We start from the raw sequence: 24,405 nt of genomic DNA on the forward strand, positions 1-24,405 counted from the left end.
AGTATCCAAGATATACATCACCTTACTAATTCATATCTACCAAAGACAAAATTAGAATGGTGGCATAATGTCTCAATTATCTGTGCAACAAATTCAGAGTGACTTCATTCATAAGATGTGGCCACACGTGAAGGAGAACCATCCGTGAGGTCCATGCACTGTGTGGGTACTTGAAAAATAACGGGATATGTAAATCGTACACAACTCCCAAATTCTTTAGCGTCGTTTACTTAAGACGTAGAGTCAGACAGTTCTGAATTTTGATTACCGGCCACGATCGCAAATTTTATGGAGTATTAAGAACCACTTCAAAATCACCAAATTTTTTAACGTTTAGTTAAATATGGGCCATGGTTTTAGGCAGCTAACCAACTAAGACAATGAAGTGCAAGCTATGACGAATTGTAGTGTGGGTGAGATTTGTGTATTTATAAAATAGCTACTTGTCTATATAAATGTCGATGCAAATTTTGAGCACAATGTTTCTTGCCACGAAGCACGTAAAGGCACGCTTTCGAAGTAACACTATGAAATTAACAGTAGATTCTATTTACACGTTTATCCACAAAAGTTAGATGTCTTATCAAGTAACCATCAAAAAACTTAACTTATTTGCTTATTTATAGTGAATTGTAAAATAATTATACGACACTGATATTGTGCTTTTAAAATATTCGTTTATTCATTCATTATTCTTAAATTGAATGCTTAACTGTATCATGCGATGAGCAATATGTTAATGAGAAAATTATCTTATGCGACAAAAATAAAGTATTTCAAATAAATGATATAAAAGAAAAAAAAACCCTAAACATGCGACTCCTCGAGTAGAACAGAAATTTGATAAGCAAGAACCTGGACTGTCATTTAAAAAATAAAAGTATGACGGCTCCGTATTCAAGAATTAAACAATACACAGAAACTTGGCAGAAACGATATTTGTTGAAGTATTTCACACACAGCCCTATTAGTTAATGTGTCAGGGCGGCGAATCCGGAAATTCATGGTTCCACAGTTCAAAGCTGTGAGTGCGTTATAAGTGTGACGGTAAAATCCCACTAGTCCGTCAGATGAGAACAGTTTTAAGAGTTGGAAGTGGCTGTTTTTAACTAACTGGTTTTCCTCTAGTCTACAAGTTCAAGATCAGGAAATGCCAACGCGTGGTTTATATTGGTTCAGAAATTTATAACTTCTCGGAGAGTTGTGGATAAAAGTGTTTTTAGTAAAAAAAAGTGCAAAAATATCTTATTTTTTAAATAAAACTTGACCTTCCAAGGCCACTATAATGAATACATAAATATTAATAGTCATTTTATACGAATTGCCAGTTGCAATTTATGCACTGAACTGACTGCTACATATTTCTGGAAAGTTCTAACTTGTTTTTGTTTGTTTGAAGCTAAGCACAAAATTGCATAATGGGCTACCTGTGTTCTGCCCACAAGAAACCCGGTTTCTAGCGATGCGAGTCCGCAGACATGCCGCTGTGCCACTAGTAGGACGCTGTTCTTAATACACCTTTAATATATACAAGTAATCAAAAGAGCAAGCTGAAAATGCACGAGGCATATTACAATATTGCATTATAGAGTATTATCTGTCAGTGTTAACGTGAATTTCCTGTTTTAGGCGTTTATTAATGTCGATTACATGTCACACGCAAACTTTCTTGTAGATCGAGTTATGAAAATCTGTCCTTCGTACACCTTTGTTACAAGTTTCATTCCAAAGAAATACATGTTTCGTAAGACGAAGAAAATAGGTAAAAAGAGGAATCACAAGAGCGTGCCAGCTGCGCGTCAGTTATTTTTATTTAAAGAAAAGTTTGGGAATTTATATTTTATTGATATGTATTTAAAAGAGAAAAGTATTACAAAATTTGTTAATGTTGTTAGGTGATACTTTAGAAACCATTACAAGTCAAACTTACGTTGTGTTGTTTTTATACTGCGAAAACCTCAAAAGACTAAATTATGAGGGGGGATATTTTTCAAGCTTGGAGAGTTTCGCTTGACAAAGTTTAAACACCTTTACTCTAGTCTATCAGTTCTAAATTAGCTACCGCAAATGTAGCCCTTTTCATAACTTAGTGTTACCCGTGAAAACCCGAACGAAATGTCACTTCGCACTTTACAGGCCACACAATTTTGACAAAATGGATAGTAAGGTGCAGACCATTAACACAGGCAGCTTCACCGAATGTTCGCACTTTCCTATTTTTCAAAGACCTGCGCTACTCGATTCTATACGTTAGTTAATAACAAACGAATTCTCTCATGATGATGATGATTACGGTGCTCTACCGGACGTACTCAGCATTTGACGCATATTCACTTTTATTCACGGTTCAATTTTCGAGTTAACGGAAGTCACTTCATGGTGTTCTTAATTTGAAGCAATGATACGAGAATCATAAAACAAATCACCCTATTAGTTTTTGGGCCTGACTCAAGTGTCTTCCGGTTCACAACTACAGCGTAGGTATTCTTTTGTTACAAATATACTAAAACAGTGTTTTCTCAACCTTTTCCAATATCATTCACTTTATCAGTTTTTCACAACAGCTCACTCAACCCACTTCGAAAAACTGAGATCAGTTAGTACGAAATTAAAAAAACAAAGCATTCTTTATTGCGACTTGTATATTAAACTAGAATGAACACAACATAAATAATGTAATTATAAAACTTCAACTAAGATAAATAAATAATAATTAATTACTCTATTCTTAAATTTGTCGTATAATTAATAATACTTATTCTCCACTATTCTATCTCATTAACTCCTGAGTGCACCATTCGCCCACTTGAGAAGCACTGTATTAGTGTACAGAAGTTAACAAATCACAGAATTACAACAAACTTTGTAACTCTTTCAAGAATTTGATAAACTCTAACAAGTTTCGAAACTTGAAATAACTATTTTAATAAATAGCATTTTCAAAAGAAACAAAACCCCAGAACCATTCTTTAAGTTAAAATATTTTTTAAACGGGCGATTGTGAACTGTTAAGTATTTTAAGTTCAATGGCACATCATACAGCGCATGGATTTAACGCTTAAAACAATCCCAAGGTTTAGACTTAGAACTCCATTGTTGAAAGCGCGGAGTGTGTTTACCAAAATTCAAATAATTAATTTTAAAAAATTATATTAATGTTACTATACAAAAAATGGGTAAAATGATCTTATTTTGTTTATTTCACTCTTCTATAAAATGTAACTACAGAGATGTTAAGTACATGTATAAACGCTATTTAAATAACGTTGAGAAATCAAACTGATCAATGAGTATTCACACGAATATGTTCACTTCGTTACAACGAAAACAGAATACATTTCTACATCTTTCAGGTCTTTTTCCTTTATTATCCTTCACAATGAAATTTTCTTTAGTTTCAAATAGAGACAAACACTAATCACAATTTGTCGAACAATCTGCATTTGAAAACTTAACTGAAAATTCTAATGTGTAAATTTATGAGAATGGACTAGTTTTGAATAAAACAAACCTCAATTACAAAAAAAGAAAATGCAGCCTGCAAACTTGTGGAATCAGACATTCGTTTCTACAGGATTTTTGAATTGATCATCGACTCTGTCTCAAGATTAATCTCTGGCAAACCTGTCATTATCATAAAAGAAGGTATAACTGACAATAAATAGCGCAGCTTCGATTTCAATCGGCCCCGCATAACTAAGTGGTTATGACGCTCTATTTGTAATCTAAGAGTCGCGGGTTCGAATCCCCGTCCCACCAAACATGTTCGCCCTTTCAGTAGTAGGAGCGTTATAAAGTTACGGTCAATCCCACTATTCGTTGGTAAAAAGAGTAACCCAACAGTTGGCGGTGGGTGATGATGACTAGCTGCTTTCCTTCTAGTCTTAGACTGCTAAATTATGGATGGCTAGCACAGATAGTACTTATGTAGCTTTGCACGAAATTCAAAACAAAAAATTGATTTTAATATAAGCGTTATATTCTTCTACTAGAATCTCACCAAGTGACTCTTGTTCTCTTAAAAAAAATCGCTAAATGTAACTTATAGATATTATCTACTCGGCCAGCAAAAAGATGTATTGGGTTGAGGAATAATTCGTGAGCGTTTTTTCAAGTTAAAAAATATATATTCATAAATGAAACGCTTTCGCAAAATATTTCATGTCATTTGGTAGATAATTTTTTGCTCTAATAGATGGTGTGTTTGATTTTCATGTCTTTAATTTTTGCTTTCATTTTCAGCTCATTAAATGGAATGTCAAGTGGACAAAATCGAGCATTTTCGACACCATCTGCTTTTCGCATTTAATTTCTTGCAATTTCGTTTAAAACAATGCATACTATATACCTAGGTATTACATGAAATAAAGTATCATAATAAATGTTTTGGGTGTAATGTGTTCATGCATTGAAGTATTGTATAGTCTTGCATGTAATGCTTGAATGAAATTATTTTAAAATGCTCACGAATTATTCCTCAACCTAATAGTTATTCACCACAAAATCCCTTCATGCACAGTAGATATATGACAGAACAAAGCAATCAGAGCAAGGCACTTATAGCAGTTTTTTGACCACACATCTATGTTAAAACTGCACAGAAACTATATATGGTAAAAAATGCATGAGATTCCTGTATATCACACTTTTTTCTCCCTTCTCCGCTTCAGATTTATGCTCAAACTGACTATTAAAATTGAATTTAAAACCAGTTATCTTTAAATTCACACCATGACCAAGTAGCACATCATTTGCCTTTTATTCGTAAAAACATGTACATGCTATATGGATGACATTTAACGAACCATACTAAATTATCAGAAATAACCTCTAACAACAATTCAAAATAATATATAATAGTGACTTATAATCCAGTACAATAATGCAAAAAACTTAACTTGCTTCAAACAATAAACTAAAATACATACTGAAATAGTTTCAAAATTTCACTTTAGATAAATTCATACAAAATAGTGGAAGATGAAAACCCTTTAAAAGATTTATATCTATGTATTTATGCAGACGATAATACAATCAGAGGTGTCATATACTACAAAAAAATCTTATAACAATGAACACAGTGCCCTCGGATGCAAAAAAAAATAACAAGTGAGCATACAATTCCATTCATTCAAAATAAAAATCAATAATATACAAACAAAAAGTAAAATAAAATGCAGAGCTATTCTACCCACTTTGTGATTACAGTCTTGTAATAAAAACTACAACAAAAAAGGTAAAAGCAGAAAAACAATATCTTAAACAATGGCAACACTACAATTTAAATTTAAATATTTTACATTGTCCCCAAAAAAAGGGGCAGTCAAAAATGTGCATTTAATAAAATAAATAAAATAAAAATAAAACCAAACAGCAAAAACAAATTCCTGGAAGTGCATATTAAAATCACCATAACACTTCATAATAAAATAGAAATAGTCAAAAATAAATAATATCCTCAACTTTGTAGTGCCCACTCAAAACTGAAATATACATGAACAAGTAGTGTCACATTAAATGTACAATATATATAAATATACACTGTACCAAAGTCTGCCAATCAAATTATAAGAAAATGCAGGAAAATACATTTAAAATGCAGACATCTGATAAAACTACCTTCCTACTATTTCACACACACGTGTGAAAAAATAAGGGCGTTGTAATATTATACAATAAAAAAGCTATTTACCTTTAAAGTACAATTGGTAGCACCATATCTTACACATCCACGTATGAGCGAGGAAGAAAGACAGCACACTAATTAAAACCCAAACATACATTCACACTGGAGAGTAGCTGAAACTTCATTCTACCACCTTGACTCCAACAGAAGAACTTTTACTGCCACCATCTTCTTTCAATTGGTAGTAGTTTACAACCAGATATCATCTTGGCAAACAATCTGTTGATTCCCATTCCATTGCTTTATATACCATCATTGCATGGAATAAAAGCCTATTACAGCCAGCTCTGTCAGGATTAACAAACTCTGCAAGTATTTGTTTGGTAGTATGTATAAACATTCTATCAAACCATAATACTGAGTGACAAGGAGATAAGTACAAATCTTCACTATGCCTCACTTTTTACACAAGTAAAAAAACAGTTGACTGTCAATGTTAGCTCCTTTACGTGTTGATTTCTTCTGGTGTTGTAACTTAAGTTATCAATTTCTTGGCTAACACATCAAATACTGTTTGTGTTAGTGTACTGAATAATGAATAAGCTTCATGAAGTAGTTTATAACAATGAATATGCATGGCTAATCACCAAATAGGAAATCTAGAAACTTTCTGTTAGAGTTTATCCTACCTTGGCTAGTTCTTCCTTTTGATGGCACATGTCATACAGAGCTCACACCAGAGCTGAACGTCTTGAATTAGTCACAACTAGAAGAAATGTTAATAAATCACAAGTGAGTTTCACTTTGGTGCTCTCAATTCTCTGCATTGCACAGTCCAGTGAATTTCTCAACTGCAGAGTATCAAGTACTATTAAATACAATGCTTTTAGAAAACCACATCTTGTGAGTTGCTAGCAGCAGTACAAGATATTACTTGGTGACTGATCATAGAGTCATGGTTATGCTGGTCTTTACTACTGTTGGCCAGGTTTTGGTCAGATATAAACTTGCTGGACAGAAAGAAGTACTAGACAAGAATATTCAAGTTGCTCATTTTGGAGCTCCTAAAATATTAACTTTGGCATCCATCCATTGGCAGCCTTCTAATTCATGGTTTACACTTACTACAAATCAAATGACTATGGTTTCAACTCAAATGATAAATTTATTACAAAATCCTACTCTTGCAATGTCATTATACAACATGCTATCATCCCCTCTGTGGTTTTAAGATTTACTAACCACTTCATTAAAGCATATCTACCTGAATGGTCAACCATCAAACCGTAAGTAGCTTTTTTCATTGTACAGTCTCTACATCTGGGAACTGTGAACATGCAACTAGTATATGTAATTACATGTTCTAATCTATCATGTAATTGCAATAACACTGCAATTACAGAATATAACTATAATTTATGTCAATGTCCAAAAGAAACTCACAATTGTAGCATGGATACACTAGCACTGAAACATCCACTAAAGAAAGTGTTATTAATATCAGAATGCTTGGTTACATTCCTTTCTCCATCTAAAGTGTATCTCCACTTTTGTGAGAACTAACAACCATGCTGTTACCTTCAAGAAGCTGATCACAATTCATTGATAATATATGAAATCAAAGGCACTGTAAACTTCTTATTTTGTCATGAGTTGAGGCCAATCTCTCAATAGTTGTCTTAGATGAGTCCAATGAGACTCCATCTTTTCTTACATGACTGAGAAACTCCACTCCTTTCTGGTTTCAATTTCAAAAATGTGTTTTGTTTACACTGAAACAATATTTTCAGGTTATCAGATACAGAATTGAAAGATGTCAAATACCAAAACATAATTGACATAAACCAGGCATCTCTTTCATTGCAATTGGTTGAATGTAAGCTCTATCAGGTGCTCAAATATAGCTACGGTCTTGCACTTGCACTGATCAAATGGCATTACATGAAATTCATGCAAGCAATCTCTTTGCATTAAAAGTAGTCTTAGGCCTGCTGTTGTTGTCCAGTATTCAGATGTCAAATAAATCAACAGGAATTTAATATCACAACTAAACATTTGTCTGTTCATGGAAACAGAAAGGTATAATGGGAGTTACCACATTCCTTGGCGTACTTTTCTTTCTGACAGTTACTACTGGAGATTACCAAGCATTGTCAAAAGATTTCCTAACTGTCTTACAGGATCCATTGTATGTCAGTTCCTGCAACTTCTATAGTGCTACAGGGAAACCAGGTCAGCATTTATTTTATCAAACCTTTGCAGCTTGTGTCTACATGATGCTGCATTACTCTTCTTCAACCAAATCAACTAATTGATCCTACAAGTACATCAGTATTTATCCAGCTTACACAACTTGCCTACAGTAATTCTAATGTCCATTTGGATATCTGAACACCTAAATATCAAAACATTGGTAATTATCCCTTGTTAAACAAATAACTGTCTCTTAAGTTAATGCTGCTTGCTTTCTGGACAGAAAACAGTTTACTTCATGCATGGCTTTTATAATCACATTATACAGCACCAACACATTAGACTGACTGGATTAAACCACAGAACATTACTTGTGTACTTGGGGGGATACTATTGCTGTCTATGCTACAGTCCACTGCTTGAGGGCTTAGTTTGTTTGAAAGTGGATGAGTTTTTCACAAAAAAAACAGTTCACCTGCAATGCAGGAAAATTTAATGGGCTTCACAGAAAGTCTGTTTCAAGAGCACTTAATTCCAGATTGGAAAGGAATAATTTTGTTTGGTGGGTGGCATCTTCTAGACTGAATCACAGATCTACCTCTCCTTTAATGACTAATGCATCACCATTTGCCACATTTATGTTATTCACTGCCCACAAAGTGGTCTCATTCAGGAAGCTTAAAATAATACAAGGGTCACTAGAATTCTCACCACTGCTGGTCTGCCAGAAACTCAACCTCTAATCCTTGTAACCTCATCAGCATATATCAAGCACTACCCAGCCCTGACAGAGCTATGTTGACACTAAGCTCTTTGATGCAAGTAGCTCGTGTTTCCCCATGCTGGTAGTCAACTCTGACTTGAGCTACATCAGTCTTCTGGAGATATTGCCAGTGTCCACAAGTTGATGCTGGTCATCCTGCACCTGGTGATCCAAAAGATAGTATCAACACCTTGCTAGTTTTGTTGTTTGACAGTGTTAACAGAGTTGCCTTAAAAATGCTGAACCATCAGCTCAAATTGAAGCTCTGCCATCTTTGCTGCTTAATACAGCAAAAATTTGCTCATCTTATCCATGCTGCTGTCTAGACAAATTAGCATTTGCAGTAGTATGTATTCCATAGGCAGATCTTGTGGTGGAATGTTCCTGCAGATAAATATTTTTCTGAGGCTAGTAACCCATATATGGATCTGGATAGACCTACTTATTCAGTAAAAAAACTGAACCTATCTATCTATAAGATACCTTATAAATATTTTTATTCATACATTTTTTCTTTTAAATGTAACAAAGGATTTTTTAACTTAGTTACAAATTTCAAAAGAACGATGTTCCCAACCTTCAATTGAATTTTTTAAGAACTTTCTTGTACATGGTCAGGTTGTACCTAAAATTATGGTCACACCTTCTGGACCATTCATTAAATGGTCTTCAATTTCTGACATACTGATTAGTTGCATGTGAAAATGGAGAAGTCAGAAATTGCAAATTTCTTTCTTTTTTTTTTTACTAGGGCTTCTGATGACATACATGGCTTATTTTATGAGAACTAGTGGAGCTTTGCATATAATATGCAGTAACTCTGGTGTGAAATGACCGTGTAGGTACCTTGTTACTGATACATTAGCCACATAAAGTGCCAAACCTAGACTATTCTCATTGATGTTTCTGTCAAAGTGCAAAAAACATTTCTTCGGGTTTGATTAATTTACTTTATGATCAATTCAGGCTTATATACCTTGCGTCTCAAACCTTACCAAACCTCTCGTTTTTCTGCATTGGTAATTTAGCTATGCATTTCATCTGATATTACCACAAATTAATGCATAACTGCACTTTGACAATGCACTCAAGAAGTTCTTTTGTGAAGTTTAAATACTATGGATTTTTCTTGTGATCCTTGTGTTTTCATAAATCCTAAATTTGAATTTTGTTGACAAGGAAAAACTAGTTTCAAAATCATGAACTTGCTGTAGAGAAAAGGAGATGACTGCTAGATTGTGGATGTGTGGTAGGAAGAGAAAGGACATGGAGATTTCTTTTCCTCAGCATGAACAAGAGAGTCATGCAGTTTTCTGCCTGGCCACCAAACATGGTAGTTAAGTTGTATTGTGAAACCTTCTCGGCTGTTGATCACTAACTTTCTCTCCAAACTTTATTCCGGTATGTGGGAGAAACTGTTGGTTGCCATGATGATATGAGACATAGTAATCCTGACACCAAATGGAAAGGTCTTTACAGGAATTCCAGGACAACTAAAATGGGTGAACCTAATCATTTGGAGTTTCCAGTGGCTACTAAAGAGACTGAGGACTGCTGGCATATTCACTGAAGCCCATACAGAGAAAGAGAGGCTGTTAAATAGGGGACCAAGGTCCCCTACTGATTCATAAGGGAGTACAGTAGTCAGGTATCATCATCATGACACATTTTACTACTGACCAGAAATGAGAGATCCACATTTGTAAAAATGTTGCAGACTCCAGCAAGGATGGCATTAAAAGAGGTCTTTTCTCTTGTTTAGACTGAAGTTTCAGCAAAATGTACCTTAGTCTCTACTGTAATCACCCACCCACATACAAAAAAGAACCACTTACTGTTAAAGTTGGTTCATTTCCTAAATACTCTAGTATTTGTTCTAACAAGATGTAGAATTCATTCTCAGTTTTTGTCCAGCTTATATCAGCTACCTCACTGGAAAAAGACTAGTACTGTCTCTTCTCCAAATACCAGTACATTTCATAATATTAATGTTTCAGTCACTAATCAAAGAAATAATTGGATTTGGAGACAAAGTACAGTTTCATATGCTAGATTTTGAACAGTTCAATGTAATAAGAAGTGCTGTCTCTTTGAGAATTATTTGTGTGTGTCCAGTCTTTTCCTTTTGCAGATAATTCAGCTTCATTTACATTTCACATTTTTAATTTTTAAAAATACAAAATAGAAACGTTCAAGGACTTATTGTCAAGATAAACAAATACACATGCATGTTAGAATTCAATGGCCTGTGAAATCGTACACTCTTAAGCTATAGAAAATTTCTTTGTCACAATGTCTAAATGTTTAGATAATCCAAGACATTTAAAATACAATAAACCCATGATATTATCATATCTGAAATATAAAGAGAAACTGTTACAATCATTAACTGATTAAAACCAGCTTTTTCAAGATTTAGATACACATAGTAAGCATAAAAATAAATTCAGATTTACACATAAAACAACATTCAGTTTTAGGTTAATTCAGCCATGCATAAATGTAATGTAAAATTTTAACTACTATGCATTTAATAATCATTTATAGTTTTGAATGAATGATAAGTGTATTTATTGTTCACTAGATTTAATATCATGACTAAAATTTTTAATAACATCAACATCACAAGAAGTAAATGGTGGCATAGCTATTTCACAAGAAATAGGGAAACTGTGCAAAAAGTGTGTGGAAAAACAATTTACAATAAATGGCTTTATAAAGATTTTTGTATGACATTCATTAAAAAAAATCACAGTTGCTTAGAGTTACATAAAGTATAGTCATAGAAAAATTTGATTATACAGAATATATGATAGTTATAATGGTGAAGCTCAGCTTAAAACTGTCTACTGTATGCAAACATCTTCCAAAAGAAACAATATTCTACTTAGCATTATACTGTGGGTGAAGATTCTACAAAAATCAGTGGCCTTCCATTATTATCTCATTTTTCAGGTAATTTGAAGCAAACAAAAAAAAAAAAAGATCATTAAATATTTAACATGCTTTGTTCATTGATATATTTATAAATATTTAATTTTAAAAAATAACAATTAATACTAGGCTTATGCAAATTTGAACACTAACCTTCTCCATTCTTGAATCCATTTGAGTGGTCATCAATATCCTGAATTTGCACAGTTGGTATTGATGGAAAATACTGAGATGATGCTTGACCAGTAGACTGATCTTCCTCAAGTGTATGCAAATCTGATGTTCTAAATTTCTTATTTTGGTTCTGCAATAATTGAACCTCAGTTGAAGTACGTTTTTTCTCTCTCTCACCTTCTGCAGAACTGTGAAGCAACAAGTGAGACCCATTTAAATCATTTCCTTTCACTGAAGTTTCATCAGTAGCAAAATGTTCATTTACCTGACCAGAAGATGCACAGGAGTGAACTTGATACTGCGATTTTATTACAGAAGATCTGTCAAACTGGTTTATTACAGAAGCTGTTGTTGGAGCTTTCTTCTGAAATGCAGCAGCTTCAGACCTATAGTCAGCTAGCTGTACAGTCTGTTCTCCTGGATTTTTGCACTGAGCCTGCAGCTCAACAAGGGGAACAGGCTTGGACAAAGGAGCAGAAGACTGAATGACTGACACACCATCTTCTCCACGTGTTGTTACCACACATACTACAGCAGTTTGTCCACCTTGTTGAATTATGGAAATAGGTTGCGAGGACGAAAATTCACCACAAAGAGTCTCAGTCTGGCTATACTCTGAAGGTGGTAAAGTGAAGTTATGCAAAGAAGAAGCTGATAAAGAGGCACCCAAAAGAGCAGGTTCTTTAGGTTCTATAACACTCAGATTTTGACAAAATCCAGAAACAGATCTTTGGTGAACACGTGGATCTCCTATAGGAGTAAAATAATTGGCTCGGCTTCCAGCAGCTGCATTTGGTAATGGACTGTGTTTGTTAGAACTTGAGTGGGGAGAGATAGGTATTGGTGTACCAGCAGGAGTTGTTGATCCTGAACTTCCTAAAGACACTAACATATTTGCTGCCTCTGTTTCATCCATATTAAATGGCCCCTGTAACCTCCTTTCTTTGTCTGGAAATACTGGACTTGTATCAACATCTTCTCTAAGATCTTCACCTTCCCATTCAACTTCTAATCCTGATTCAGAAGTTTTTAGATTTGTTTTCCTACATCCTAAGAGAGAAATAGATGGTGTTGGTACAGTTTTGCTTTTAGATGATAAATGTCTGGAGCAATATCCTTGACGCTGAGACTCTTTGGTACATCCTTCTTTGGAACATAGTCTTCTCCACTGCTTTCCATTGAATTTCTTCCTTATTCCACTTGGTGTAGCTACTATATCTCCTTTTTTGTATTTCTGAGCTGACAACGCTGGTGACCTAGGTGTTCCACCTCGATCTGAAGTTGTTGTGCTTGCCCTACTCATATCACCTCTATAGTTCCCACATGTTGATGTCAGACTTCCTCTAGACAAAGATGAAGAACGTGGAGTGCAGACAGAGGGTTCTGGTGGAAAATCAGCTTCAAATCTAATATCTTCTTTATTGAGATCATCATCGGAAGAGTCATCTTCATCACCTGCCCTTATTGGAACAGTGTAAGAAGATGATTGCACATGTGTCCATGAAGATGTTGAAGTTGCCCTTGTAATGGGTGGAGTAATATTTATAGTTTCAACATGCACTCCTTGTTGTCCAGGCTGCTGGAATGTTTGTTGGCTACTCATGACCTGCATGGGTGAGCCAGGCTGCAAGAGCGAAAATGCTTCTGTCTGGCCATACTGTAGTTTCAAGTTCCACTCCTGTGCTTGAGATGTAGGTGGTGTTTTTGCAGACTGATGTATAATGGTGACTGGCTCTTTTACACTTTGTGACACCTTCAAAGTAGCAAGTTCTGAAACTGGTGGACTAGAAAGAAGGCCTAGCTCTGCCCACCATGGAGGAAGTTTTAGCCTCAAATTTGCCCTAGAAGCTTGAATGCAATGGTTTTCTGAATTTATTAAACAAACCTTGTATTGCAGCAACCTTGGAAATAATTCCACGATAACTCCCTCAACAAATACCTTTTCTGCAATACTAACTTGTACACAAACTTCAGAACCAACTTGTATTTGATCTGGAATAGGGCTATGATCACTAATAATATCATACCGTCTCTCATTTTCTACTAATACATCACAAAAAAGCGTGACAGAAAGTTCTCCATCATAAAGAACACCAATATCACAGTGGTTTTGAACCTCTTTAATTACTCCTGGGTGATACAGTCCATTGCTTTTGGCAAGAACCCTATGCCCTTTCCATTCTTTCAAGTCCAAGTTCAAAATATTCTCACTGATAATTTGATCCCCAGAGAATGATTGGTTAGATCTGGAATACGTAGTGGGTACCATGTCAAAAGACGTAAAACTTTGTTTGGCAGCTGTACAACTATTTTCATTTCCTGTTATTGAGTAATTCTCTATCATATGAAATTTGCGCTTTTTTGGCAACTTTTCAGCAGCCCTTCTTAGTTTCTCATCATCATTTTTCTCTGCTTGTGCTAAACCTTCAAGTCTATGATTTTTATCTTCTTGAAGTGAAGATAAGACCTTGACCTGAGAATTCTTCATATTTTCTGATTTGTTTTGTTGATCCTTTTGAGGTATATTTAAAACTGATGTTACAATTTGTTGATCTTTAGAAGATACTTCAGAGAGAGATGATGACAGGGTATATGAACAATCAGCATGTGTATTCATCTCTTTTGCACCTGTATCATGTTGTTTATTCTCCCCATTTGTTGGATGATGAAAAGTATTTTTAACTGAAACTTCATTTGTTTCCACTTCAAAAATATGTGCACTAGTTTCATCTTGCTGATTTTTAAACGAATCTCTTGTGCTCTTCTGACATGTTTTATGAATTCTAGCAGAATTAATCTTTTTACCTGTTCTAGGGAAAGGTTTTGAAATTTTATTCTGAGTGTTACACTGATTCATAGCTGAAATCCAATTTGGCAAGAGATTCTCTTAAATATGAGTACCACCATTCTCTCTTTCACCCACAGCCTCAGATCCTGAAAAAGTCATGAATGATAATATTTAAACACCATGTTTATAATAAAAAAAAATTAATTTTATTATCACATTCATTGACATATTCAGGGGTGAAATTTTGCTAGTACTTATTGGTACAAAGTACCAGGATTTATTTGAGCTGCTTCTCCCAGATGCACATGCATTCCACTGTTCCACCAGAAAGCATTCATTCACCGATACTCAAACTGACATTTTTGTTGGTGGTGTTTTCATGTGTGTGCATATTTTTTCTTCTTCAAAAACCGATTCACTTCACCTAACTGAGTACCTTTACTTTTTTTGAGAATTTCACCCCTGAACGTATTTAGACACCAGATGTATTGATAGAATTAGGGATGTAAGGCTTGTTCAAGTACTACGTATACATTTTTATCATATGGCTAAATATTCAATTCAGAAATAAAAATGAACTCTATGCAACAATTATTGTATCTGACATGAAAATGTATGTTTTAAAACATTTTATAAATGTTCAAGATAATTTAAAACAGTTTTTCTAAAAATTATTTGACAACTCTTGTATCAAATTAAGAAAAATCAAGATTAATTCACAATGTGCATTTGTAAATGTAATATTTTAAGGTAAACTTTCTGAATCCTTACTTTATTTCCCTTTAATTAATAAGACTTTCAATTCTCAGCCACTTCTAATTTACTTCATCAAATATTATTTCTTATTTCCCAAACATCAAAAACCTGTGTTTTGTTTAATTACATGCAAAGCTTCTTCACAAGGGTATTTCTGCATCAGCCATCCCTAATTTAGCAGTGTAAGACTAGAGAGAGCAGGCAGCTAGTCATCACTGCCCACCAACTCTTGGGCTACTCTTATTAATTAATAGTGGGATTGAATGTCACATTATAATGCTCCCATGGTTGAAAGGGCAATCATGTTTGGTGTAACAGGGATGTGAATCCTCAAATCTCAGATTATAAGTCGAGTGCCATAACGACATGGCCATACCAAGGCCACGTTCAAATATTTATCTGAATAATTTCTTACTGAAACCAGAACTCAAGGTGAAATTTAACTGAAAAAACAAGAATGTAATATATTCCTTACACTCAGGTGTTTATCTAGGATATAGAATAGCTTGTTTTTGCTAAATGTGGTCCTGGTGTATTGTCTCTTCACACGGGAAGAAAAGAAAGATGCCAATATATTAAGCTAATGAAACTTCAAAAATAAATGTCTTATTACAGGAACATATGAATATTGTGTCAATATTCTTAATCTTATAGACATTTATCAGTATGGTCATTTAATAATTTAAGGATACATTTTAAATGAAAATAACATTAAAGATGCATAATACATTAGTACGGGCATGGGCAAGCACATACTTGAAAATTACTCATGTAAAATGACCAAAAGTACTAACCACCTGACTGTCAGTGCCTCAAAAATCTGAAAAATTGTTAAAGCTAACTCAAGTAAAATTGTATTACATTTCAACACAATACCATTACTGAAAGCAGCACAATAAGCTATGCATGTACATACTATGTAAAACATGTGGGATTATACATACATTGTTACAATCAATCTTATAGACCTTGTTTGTAGAGAAAGTTTCCAACTACTAGAGTGATTTAAGTTTCCAGGGTTCAAGATCCATTTCATGCAATGGGTGAACTCACTGTATTACACAACTTTTTCCATTAACCCAATATGTAAGTATTTTGGCCCAAAGGTTGGCTTGCTTTTGTCCATCCTATATCTTTTAACTCAATTTTCATGCTTCTAGCTTTTAAAAATATCTTTATTTAATAATGTCAAACATTTGATTTCTGATTATAACTAATCACAAGTGAGATCAACAATGCTTTAGTATTTGCATAAAAATTACACAAGTTCTGCAAGTTTCAAAAGAAACTTTATTCTGTACAATGCAAAAAGGATGGGACTTCAATAAGTACTACTACTTATACTTTGGATGTTCATGCATTCAAAAATAATCTAAAAGAAATTAAGAATGTAGCATTAATCTAGCAAATGAGAATAAAAACAGACTGAAAAAAATCTTGTAAACACAAATTACAATGTTTTACAATTTCTATCATCCAACAGATATGACATGTACACATTTGAAAAAAAACCCATTTACTAAAAATTAACTCTTTAAAGTTTTAGCCTAAAGAAGATAAATTACTCCTACAGCCAGAGCATTAATATTAATGCCATACATTGTGGATGGTCCTCATTAACATGTGTAACTGAACATTTTTACTACTGTATTAACTACTTAACATTAAACTACCGAGTAACAGGAGATATGTCCATTTAGGGTTTATAACCTTAATAAAACTGGCTGCACAATAAAGAATATTTCTTCAATATTTAAATTTATGGTCTTTATGTCTTGTTAGAAGCTGCTGTCAATCATTATTGTTGTCACATTAATACATTTGTAAACCATGAGAAAAGAACTTCAGATTCTTTATTTTCAAGATGTAACAACAAAATTTAAAGACAACAGAGTTGTTCCACCTAGGCCATCCCATACACTAAACTTAAAAACCAAAACCCAGCTCTTGTCGCTCCAATATTGATCATACTGTGCTTTAAATCTACTGAATCCACAACATCTAAAAGCATATTCCACATGTCATAAAGATCCTGTTACATAAAGATCATTCTTACAATTAGGTGCACAAACACACACAAAAGACAAACACTATTAGTTCTCTTAAAAATACTAAATGCTTCAATCAGATTATCTCTAATTTTCTTATTTTACAAAGGAACATAACCATAGCTATCACTGTATAACCTTTACATTCCAAATACAATCCTAGTAACCCTTGTCTGAACCCTGTCCAAAAATTGAAATGTCCTACCTAAAGTAGGGAGTTCATGTTTGATTATTCCAATGAAATAATTTTTTGTATACTTATATTTAATATTCTTGTAAATACAACCTCAAATCCTACTTGCCTTACAATGTTAGTATAAACATATGTAATATTATGATTTGCATATTCACCACTACCCTAAAAAGTCTTATAAATTCATCTGGAAATTCTACTTAAGAAACAGTTATAAACACAAATGAAGTAGACAGTGGAAACATTCATAAAGTGTTACACCATATTGTTTTGACTCCATAGGTCTTCACACTATTAAGTAGATGACCTGTACCTTTAAAGAATCCTGATTAAATGCTTAAAATACAAAACATGAGGAAAGTGTGAGCTTGAAAGTCTCTTATGAACTACAGCTGAAACAAACACCCAATAAACAACTTGTACAACATCAGAAAAAGCACAGCAAGCATAGAAGGACACTCAAGGTCTTTTTCACTATAATTCTAACATCTATGACTGGGCCAAGTGCCAAAACTAAATGACAAAGTAGTAAATGGCTAAACTACTAAAACAGCATGGACAGAGGTAAACTGTTTAATGTAAACCTTGTAGTTGTGTGTGAAGAGAAGACATAAGCTGACTAACACAACAAGTGTTGTAAATAATCACAAGTAGCAGAATCAACACAAAATATAACCCACAATGTTGAAAGAGCCAGTTAATAATGTGCATTTTTCTTATAGCAGAACCACATCAGTCTATCTGCTACGTCCACCAAGCGAAATTGAGCCCCCGCTTTTAAGTGTTGGAAATCCACAGACTTACCACTGTGTGAGACAAGAGTTAATGTAACAAATACAAAGTAAACCAGAGACAAACAAATACCACATGAGGTTATTTACTGATTATATATGAAAAACCTGGAAAACCATGACAGCAAGGACTGAGACATAAAACAAAATTATTACTGCTCTGAATTAATAACAATCTATCTTTGTATTATGAGTTGGGTAGTTAGTAGCATTTGTAAATCACTTAATTGATAGTTCCATTACTTACTTACATTTCATTAATTGATTAGTACAGCTTGTCCTCCCCTTATTCAGCAGTTAAAAAAAAAATTGGTGGCAAATGCTGCCAACAAATGGCCTTCCCTTTGGTCAAGAGTTCAAAATTAGTGAAAGTGGTAAACATTGGTAGCTTTAACATAAAAACAGTGAGAAAGCTTGTTGACAATGGGAATCGACCCTGCAACCCTTAAAGTAAAACACTTTTAGAACTTATAAAACAATATTGGACAGAGCATGGATAACCCATTATGTAGTACTATGGTTAACAAATAAACTTGTAATATTTTAATTATTCACAGTTGGAATAATCAATAAATTGTAATAACTGGAAATCTTTATATTTTCATGACAATCAAAATGTAACCATAATTTCAATTAATCAACTGTTAGAATAATAAAAACAGTGATGATTGAAACAGTTATTTCCAATAATTGATTTAACTGTATTTTCAATTAATTGGTAAATTTATGTGACACTAATCAATATAATCACTGCTCACTGGCAACTGATTATATCACCCATCTCTACGTAACATTGTGTAATTACAAAAAATACACCATGAATCTACTTATCATACTATACCTAAATGTTAGTAAATCTAGCTTCACCACAGCTTAGATCCAGGATTTCTAGTTGTAGCTATCCTAGGCCAATTCTTTAGCAACTAGTCTACAAAAATTCAAATCTCAAGCAAATAATTCTCATCTTGACTATCACATTATTTCTGCATTCCAACCAAGCTTTATCTTACACCTAGAATATTAACATGCACATCAAATGGTCCCCCACCTTTTTTTAAATAAATGTCACGGTATCCTCCAACTGACAACATTACCATAAATGCTGTATAATAATCCAACTACAGAGGTAATCATGTATCTTGAAAATTTAATTAACTTTTAATTTCAGAGCTGGATACCAATAAAACAAATTAATACTCTTGGCTCATGCCAATGCTCTGTGATCTGTTTTACCACTACTTAAGCCTCAAGTAGACTATTCCATTCTGCCCATTTCACTATAAAAAATTAAAATTTTTTATAAAAAAATTTTATACAACAAAGAATGTATTATTAACTATAATAAACAACTGTAGTACAAGTGTAGTGCATGAACACACCATGCATTTCTACTTTGTTGTAATGTTATTTATTCTGTATATATCTGGAGATATAAAACACATGGTCAGAAAGCTGTTCATGATTTTGTTCTAGATAACTTCCTTTTGTAGTACCACAGTAGATAATACTTGTCCTAATCACAGGAGATTTGCTGTAATACTGCACTTTGTGTAAGGATGTCAACACAACAGTGTCCTTTCATGTTAGCTGAGGCAATATCAAGGTTATTGGCTTATCCATGATAAGCACCATATCATAATTGATATCTTGACTGATTCTATTGTTAAGCAGACCTATCTTATTACATTAATGTACCAAACAAATAACTTGATATGCCTTACCAAGACAATAAGCAATTTCTCAGCAAGCAAAATAAGTGTTGACAGCCACTGATCCTTCCTGCAGACACTAGCTATTTTACAGGATGGAAAGGTCCTTTTGTGTTTTTACCAAAGACCTTCCGATTGTATTATGTCCTTCTAATTCCCCACCTTTTGCTTTTCCTAGTTACACAACTTGGTACTTTGTTTTCCCATCACTCATTCCCTCTAGACCTTTCATTATTACCACTTTCACCTCATCTTTTTTCCTGCACACAAAGTTGTGGTGGATTTAGCACTCTTAATGCCTGATTCAGAATGACCGTGACAGGTTGTTTAAAGAGAGCTCTGCCAGTGTTCTTCCACATCCTAATTTAAGTGTGAAAATAAATTTTGCCTGTAAATTAAATAACTTACTTTTATAAAAATATTTTTAGTGTTTGAAGTGTCAGGACTGTGCTTCAAATTCAGGGCACATGATGACATTCTGCTGTACTCCAGCAATACTACATGCCTACCAAACATTTGTGCATGGCTTATTCAACCAATAGTATCAATGTTATGTTCTAGCCTTAACTGAATAAATATTCTTGAATAGGTAACTCAAAAATTACTTTCAGCAAACTTTCAACAATTTACTATTATCAAGTTTCTCTAATTACAATAAACACACACACACATTATAAAATCAAGGTTTTTGTGAAAGGGTTAATATTAACAAATCTGAGCACCACAGGCATGGTTCATTTGTTTATCATTAAGTACAATGAGAAATATGTACAATGCAAACCACAAGAACTGAAACTATGTTTTTTTTACTATTATAAGTATTCAAGTACATCATTAAACCAATACAAAGCCCACAGGCATGAAATGGGTAGTTTTATCACTTTAATTCCCTAGAAGATGACTGAAAACAACTTTTGCTTAAATTTAGTTTCTAAAAAGTAAAGAAATTCATCTTAATCATAGAATATGAGGACTTCCTTCTATCGTTTGACCATGCAATGTGTAATACAAATACATTTCCTTCAACCAGTAACACACCATCATACTCACAAAACCAGATCCATGATGCAAGAATACCCTGGTGTTTTTGCACGTTCAGTACACTTCATTGTAATTCAGAATACTGGAAATATGTGATCAGAAGTGACTGACAAAATTTACATAACCATTTTAAAGTACATAATTCAGTTATATACACATGAATAAAAAATAATAATTGCTGCTATTTTATTTACAGTGTTAGCCTTTATATTTAAAAACATCATACAATTAATTTTCCATGGGAATTTGACAAAATTCTTCAAACTCTCTTTTTACACTGCACACAAAGTAACGAGTCTTACATCATCAGTACTAGTGAGTTCTGCCCTACTATAATTTTTCAAAGTCATGACTATTGTAACAAGAACTAAAAAAGGATAATTAGTAAAACAATTTGTTAAAATGTCATTAACCTTGTAAGAATATAATCAAAATAGTCTTCCTATGTTGGAAATTCTGAATTTAGTCATTTTGCTATTTTATGTTTCAAATTGTAGAATATTAGACAAAATGTTAACTTTTAACAGAACTACAGAACTAAAAAAAAAAAAATATCTGCTACAAAATACACAACACCTAATAGCTCCCATGTTACAAACCTTATTCACTCCCTCCTAAATAATAAGGATGTGGAAGGAATTCTCATACCCATAGAATACTAGTCAGTGACCATTGCTAAGGGGAGGGAGCTGTAAAATGCCACTAAAGTGCTTAAGAATAATGTTTATATTCAAGCTACTAAATAGAAAAGATCATGACCATCTTTCTGACAGAAAATAAGCCAGAAGTTAAATAAAATGTCATATGATATATATATATACAAGTAAAGATAACTTATCAAACCATAAAATATAAAAATTAGCAAGATGTATCTACTTTTGAAAGAAATGCTTTCTACTTCAGAATGCTTAAATTTAATATATAAAAGCCACAGCACACAAGAAAACAAAAAAGAAATTCAAAAATTTTGATGTATGTCAAAAAGATAACCAGTTATCAGAAAATATAGCTTCATGTAATAAAAAAAAATCCAGTAGTAATTTAACAAGTGAAGTGACAATATAGTGCTTGCCGGTGGATACAAAACATGTACTTTTCCAAAAATCTACACAGAAAATTAACACTAACATGCAGGTTATGGTTATATTTTAAGTTTCATAGCTCTACCACCAGCAAATAAATAAAAGACCATAATAGCCATAACTGAAGTACAAAATATTATCAAATACTTGAGTATACAGGTACAAATACATTTTGCAATAACAATACAAATAACATTTACTGATTAAGAATTTAACGTATAATATTATCAATCTTTATTAGAAAAAAAAAATCACATATTTATGAATTAAGATATTAGCATCAAATATATAAAATCTGTCGGAATTTTTCACCTTAACAATTCATGCAAACTCTACTACTTTTATTTGAAAACAGCGATACCAATTTGAAAAACATAAAAGCATTTGATATACTTTTTACCATGGAAATTAGAAGATATGATTCATATTCCTTAATATCAAACTTTAATTGTTTGTTTCTTTGTTGTTAAGCTCAAAGACAATGGAATATGTATGCTGTCCTCAATGTGGGCATCAAAACCCAATTTCTAAAGGTACAATTTAAATCTGACTTACTACTGAACTACCGAGGGACACAAACTTTAATAAGAGTTGAATGTGTTGCAATTACAATTGTCAGAAATAACTATATTTCAATTTTAACGTCAATCTTAATATTTTACAAATTATAAATTAAATACGTATAGCATAGTGCAATAAATAAAACTTCAACTTTCCTTCTGTCTAGTAAGCTAATGATAAAACTTATTATGATAGTAAGAGTATGAAAGACAACCATTGTAAGATGTAACACACAGTTAACTGTAATATTTAAAAGTATATTAATACTGTATAATTGAATACACAATAAACCAGCATATTTTTTCAACTAGAAATTAATGTCGCACATGTACTTATTTCTTTTTAATATGCTAGTATTAGCGTTTCGTAGTCCCTTACCAAAATGAGCCTTTTGTAGTATGAGACTAGTAGTAATAGTATTAGTAGCAGTTGTAAAGCACAAGTAGGACGTGTAAAACTGAAACAGCGTACAACAAAAATTGAAATACATTCTTACAGGTCGTATAAAACTATACAACTGTCGTTGGACATTTTTAAACTGCCTTCGCCTAACAATAACTGTATAAAAGAAGTTGATGTTTTAAAGACGTTTATAAATCAATGAAAGCACTGATATCAAACATTTCTATCAACTACTGTCCTGTACCTCTAACACACCCTTACCTTTCAAACAGAATAAGGCGACTGAATGCCTTGAGCTAAAAATGGTGAATGAGTAACTCGCCTCTTCACAACAGAAACAGGATTGGAAGATTTCTGTCACGTGCTCCTTGAAAGAAATAATCACATACACTTTTTTATTTTATAGTGGTGTTTATTCACCCAGGGCTTGCTATGAATGCATTACCAATCTCAGTTTTAAACTGCTATGTACGAATAGTTAAAGTTATAATGCAGAATTAATTTGTTGCTAACACTTACTTTGTTTTCACTATACTATTACAGAAGCTCAACAAGATATGCAAGTATTGCATTTTTAAGCACTAACATAAACCTAATCTTTGGTATCCACCAAAGCTAGCTACGTGAAACCCAGCTGACACGTTCCTGGTACCATTGCAGGGATAATGACATCATTGATAAAGCAGCCAATTGGAGAGCTTTATTTCTTTATCGGGGAGAGTTTTCTTCGGATTATGAATACCAGGGCGCTTGAGTACTCGCTCGTGCTTGCGTGTTCGGAATTGTGGAGTGATATACTTTACCTACGCAGGAACACTATAGTACAATAGATTTAGAAATTTACATGAAGAAAATTATTCACGCACTCCTTTTATTGGAACTACAATCAACAACGTACATAATCATGAATGATAATAAAGTGTGTACAACAGTAAAAATTATAATCTAAATAAACAAAAATCGTTAAAATAGTTTTTTGAAACTAATTTAATAATAATTTCGTGTGCGGTGGCTCTGCAATAGAGCTCCGGATTTTGGAGCTGGCGTACCGGTTTCGAATCGGTGTGATGTCAAAACAGGTGTCACTTATTGAAACTACGTACCATAGTAGGTAAATATCCTTTTTTTACTAAACACCAAAGAGAGAGAGAGGCGTCACTTACCTTAAGTTGTTGGTGTATTATAATAAAGAGTCAATCCCATGGCTTGGATAATGGGTGATAAAATGTAGCTGACTGCCTTTCTTCCTTATGGTCAATAGTTAAAAATTAGAAATGACGGAATACAGCCGTAGTAGTTTTGCCGTAAATACTAAAAACAAATATACAAAAACTCCACTGACCT

General features: G+C 33.3%; 1 protein-coding gene across 2 annotated transcripts in view; it reads right to left on the reverse strand.

Annotated features, from left to right (window-relative positions):
* LOC143237642 (protein capicua homolog) overlaps nucleotides 1-23,649 on the reverse strand; it is a 73,830-nt gene extending 50,181 nt beyond the window's left edge. Inside the window, exons 1-2 of one of the 2 annotated variants that reach the window (XM_076477130.1) lie at nucleotides 23,323-23,649; nucleotides 11,670-14,624 (exon numbers count right to left, since the gene is read on the reverse strand). In XM_076477130.1, coding sequence (XP_076333245.1) covers nucleotides 11,670-14,547 — 2,878 coding nt within the window. In that variant the 5' untranslated portion in view covers nucleotides 14,548-14,624; nucleotides 23,323-23,649. Of the gene's footprint in view, nucleotides 1-11,669; nucleotides 14,625-23,037; nucleotides 23,170-23,322 lie in introns of those variants that run through there. The other variant, XM_076477131.1, reaches the window with a different exon arrangement.
* Nucleotides 23,650-24,405: the final 756 nt, after the last annotated feature.

The sequence above is a fragment of the Tachypleus tridentatus genome, chromosome 13 (genome assembly GCF_004210375.1).
Source record: "Tachypleus tridentatus isolate NWPU-2018 chromosome 13, ASM421037v1, whole genome shotgun sequence".
NCBI classification, from domain to species: domain Eukaryota; kingdom Metazoa; phylum Arthropoda; class Merostomata; order Xiphosura; family Limulidae; genus Tachypleus; species Tachypleus tridentatus.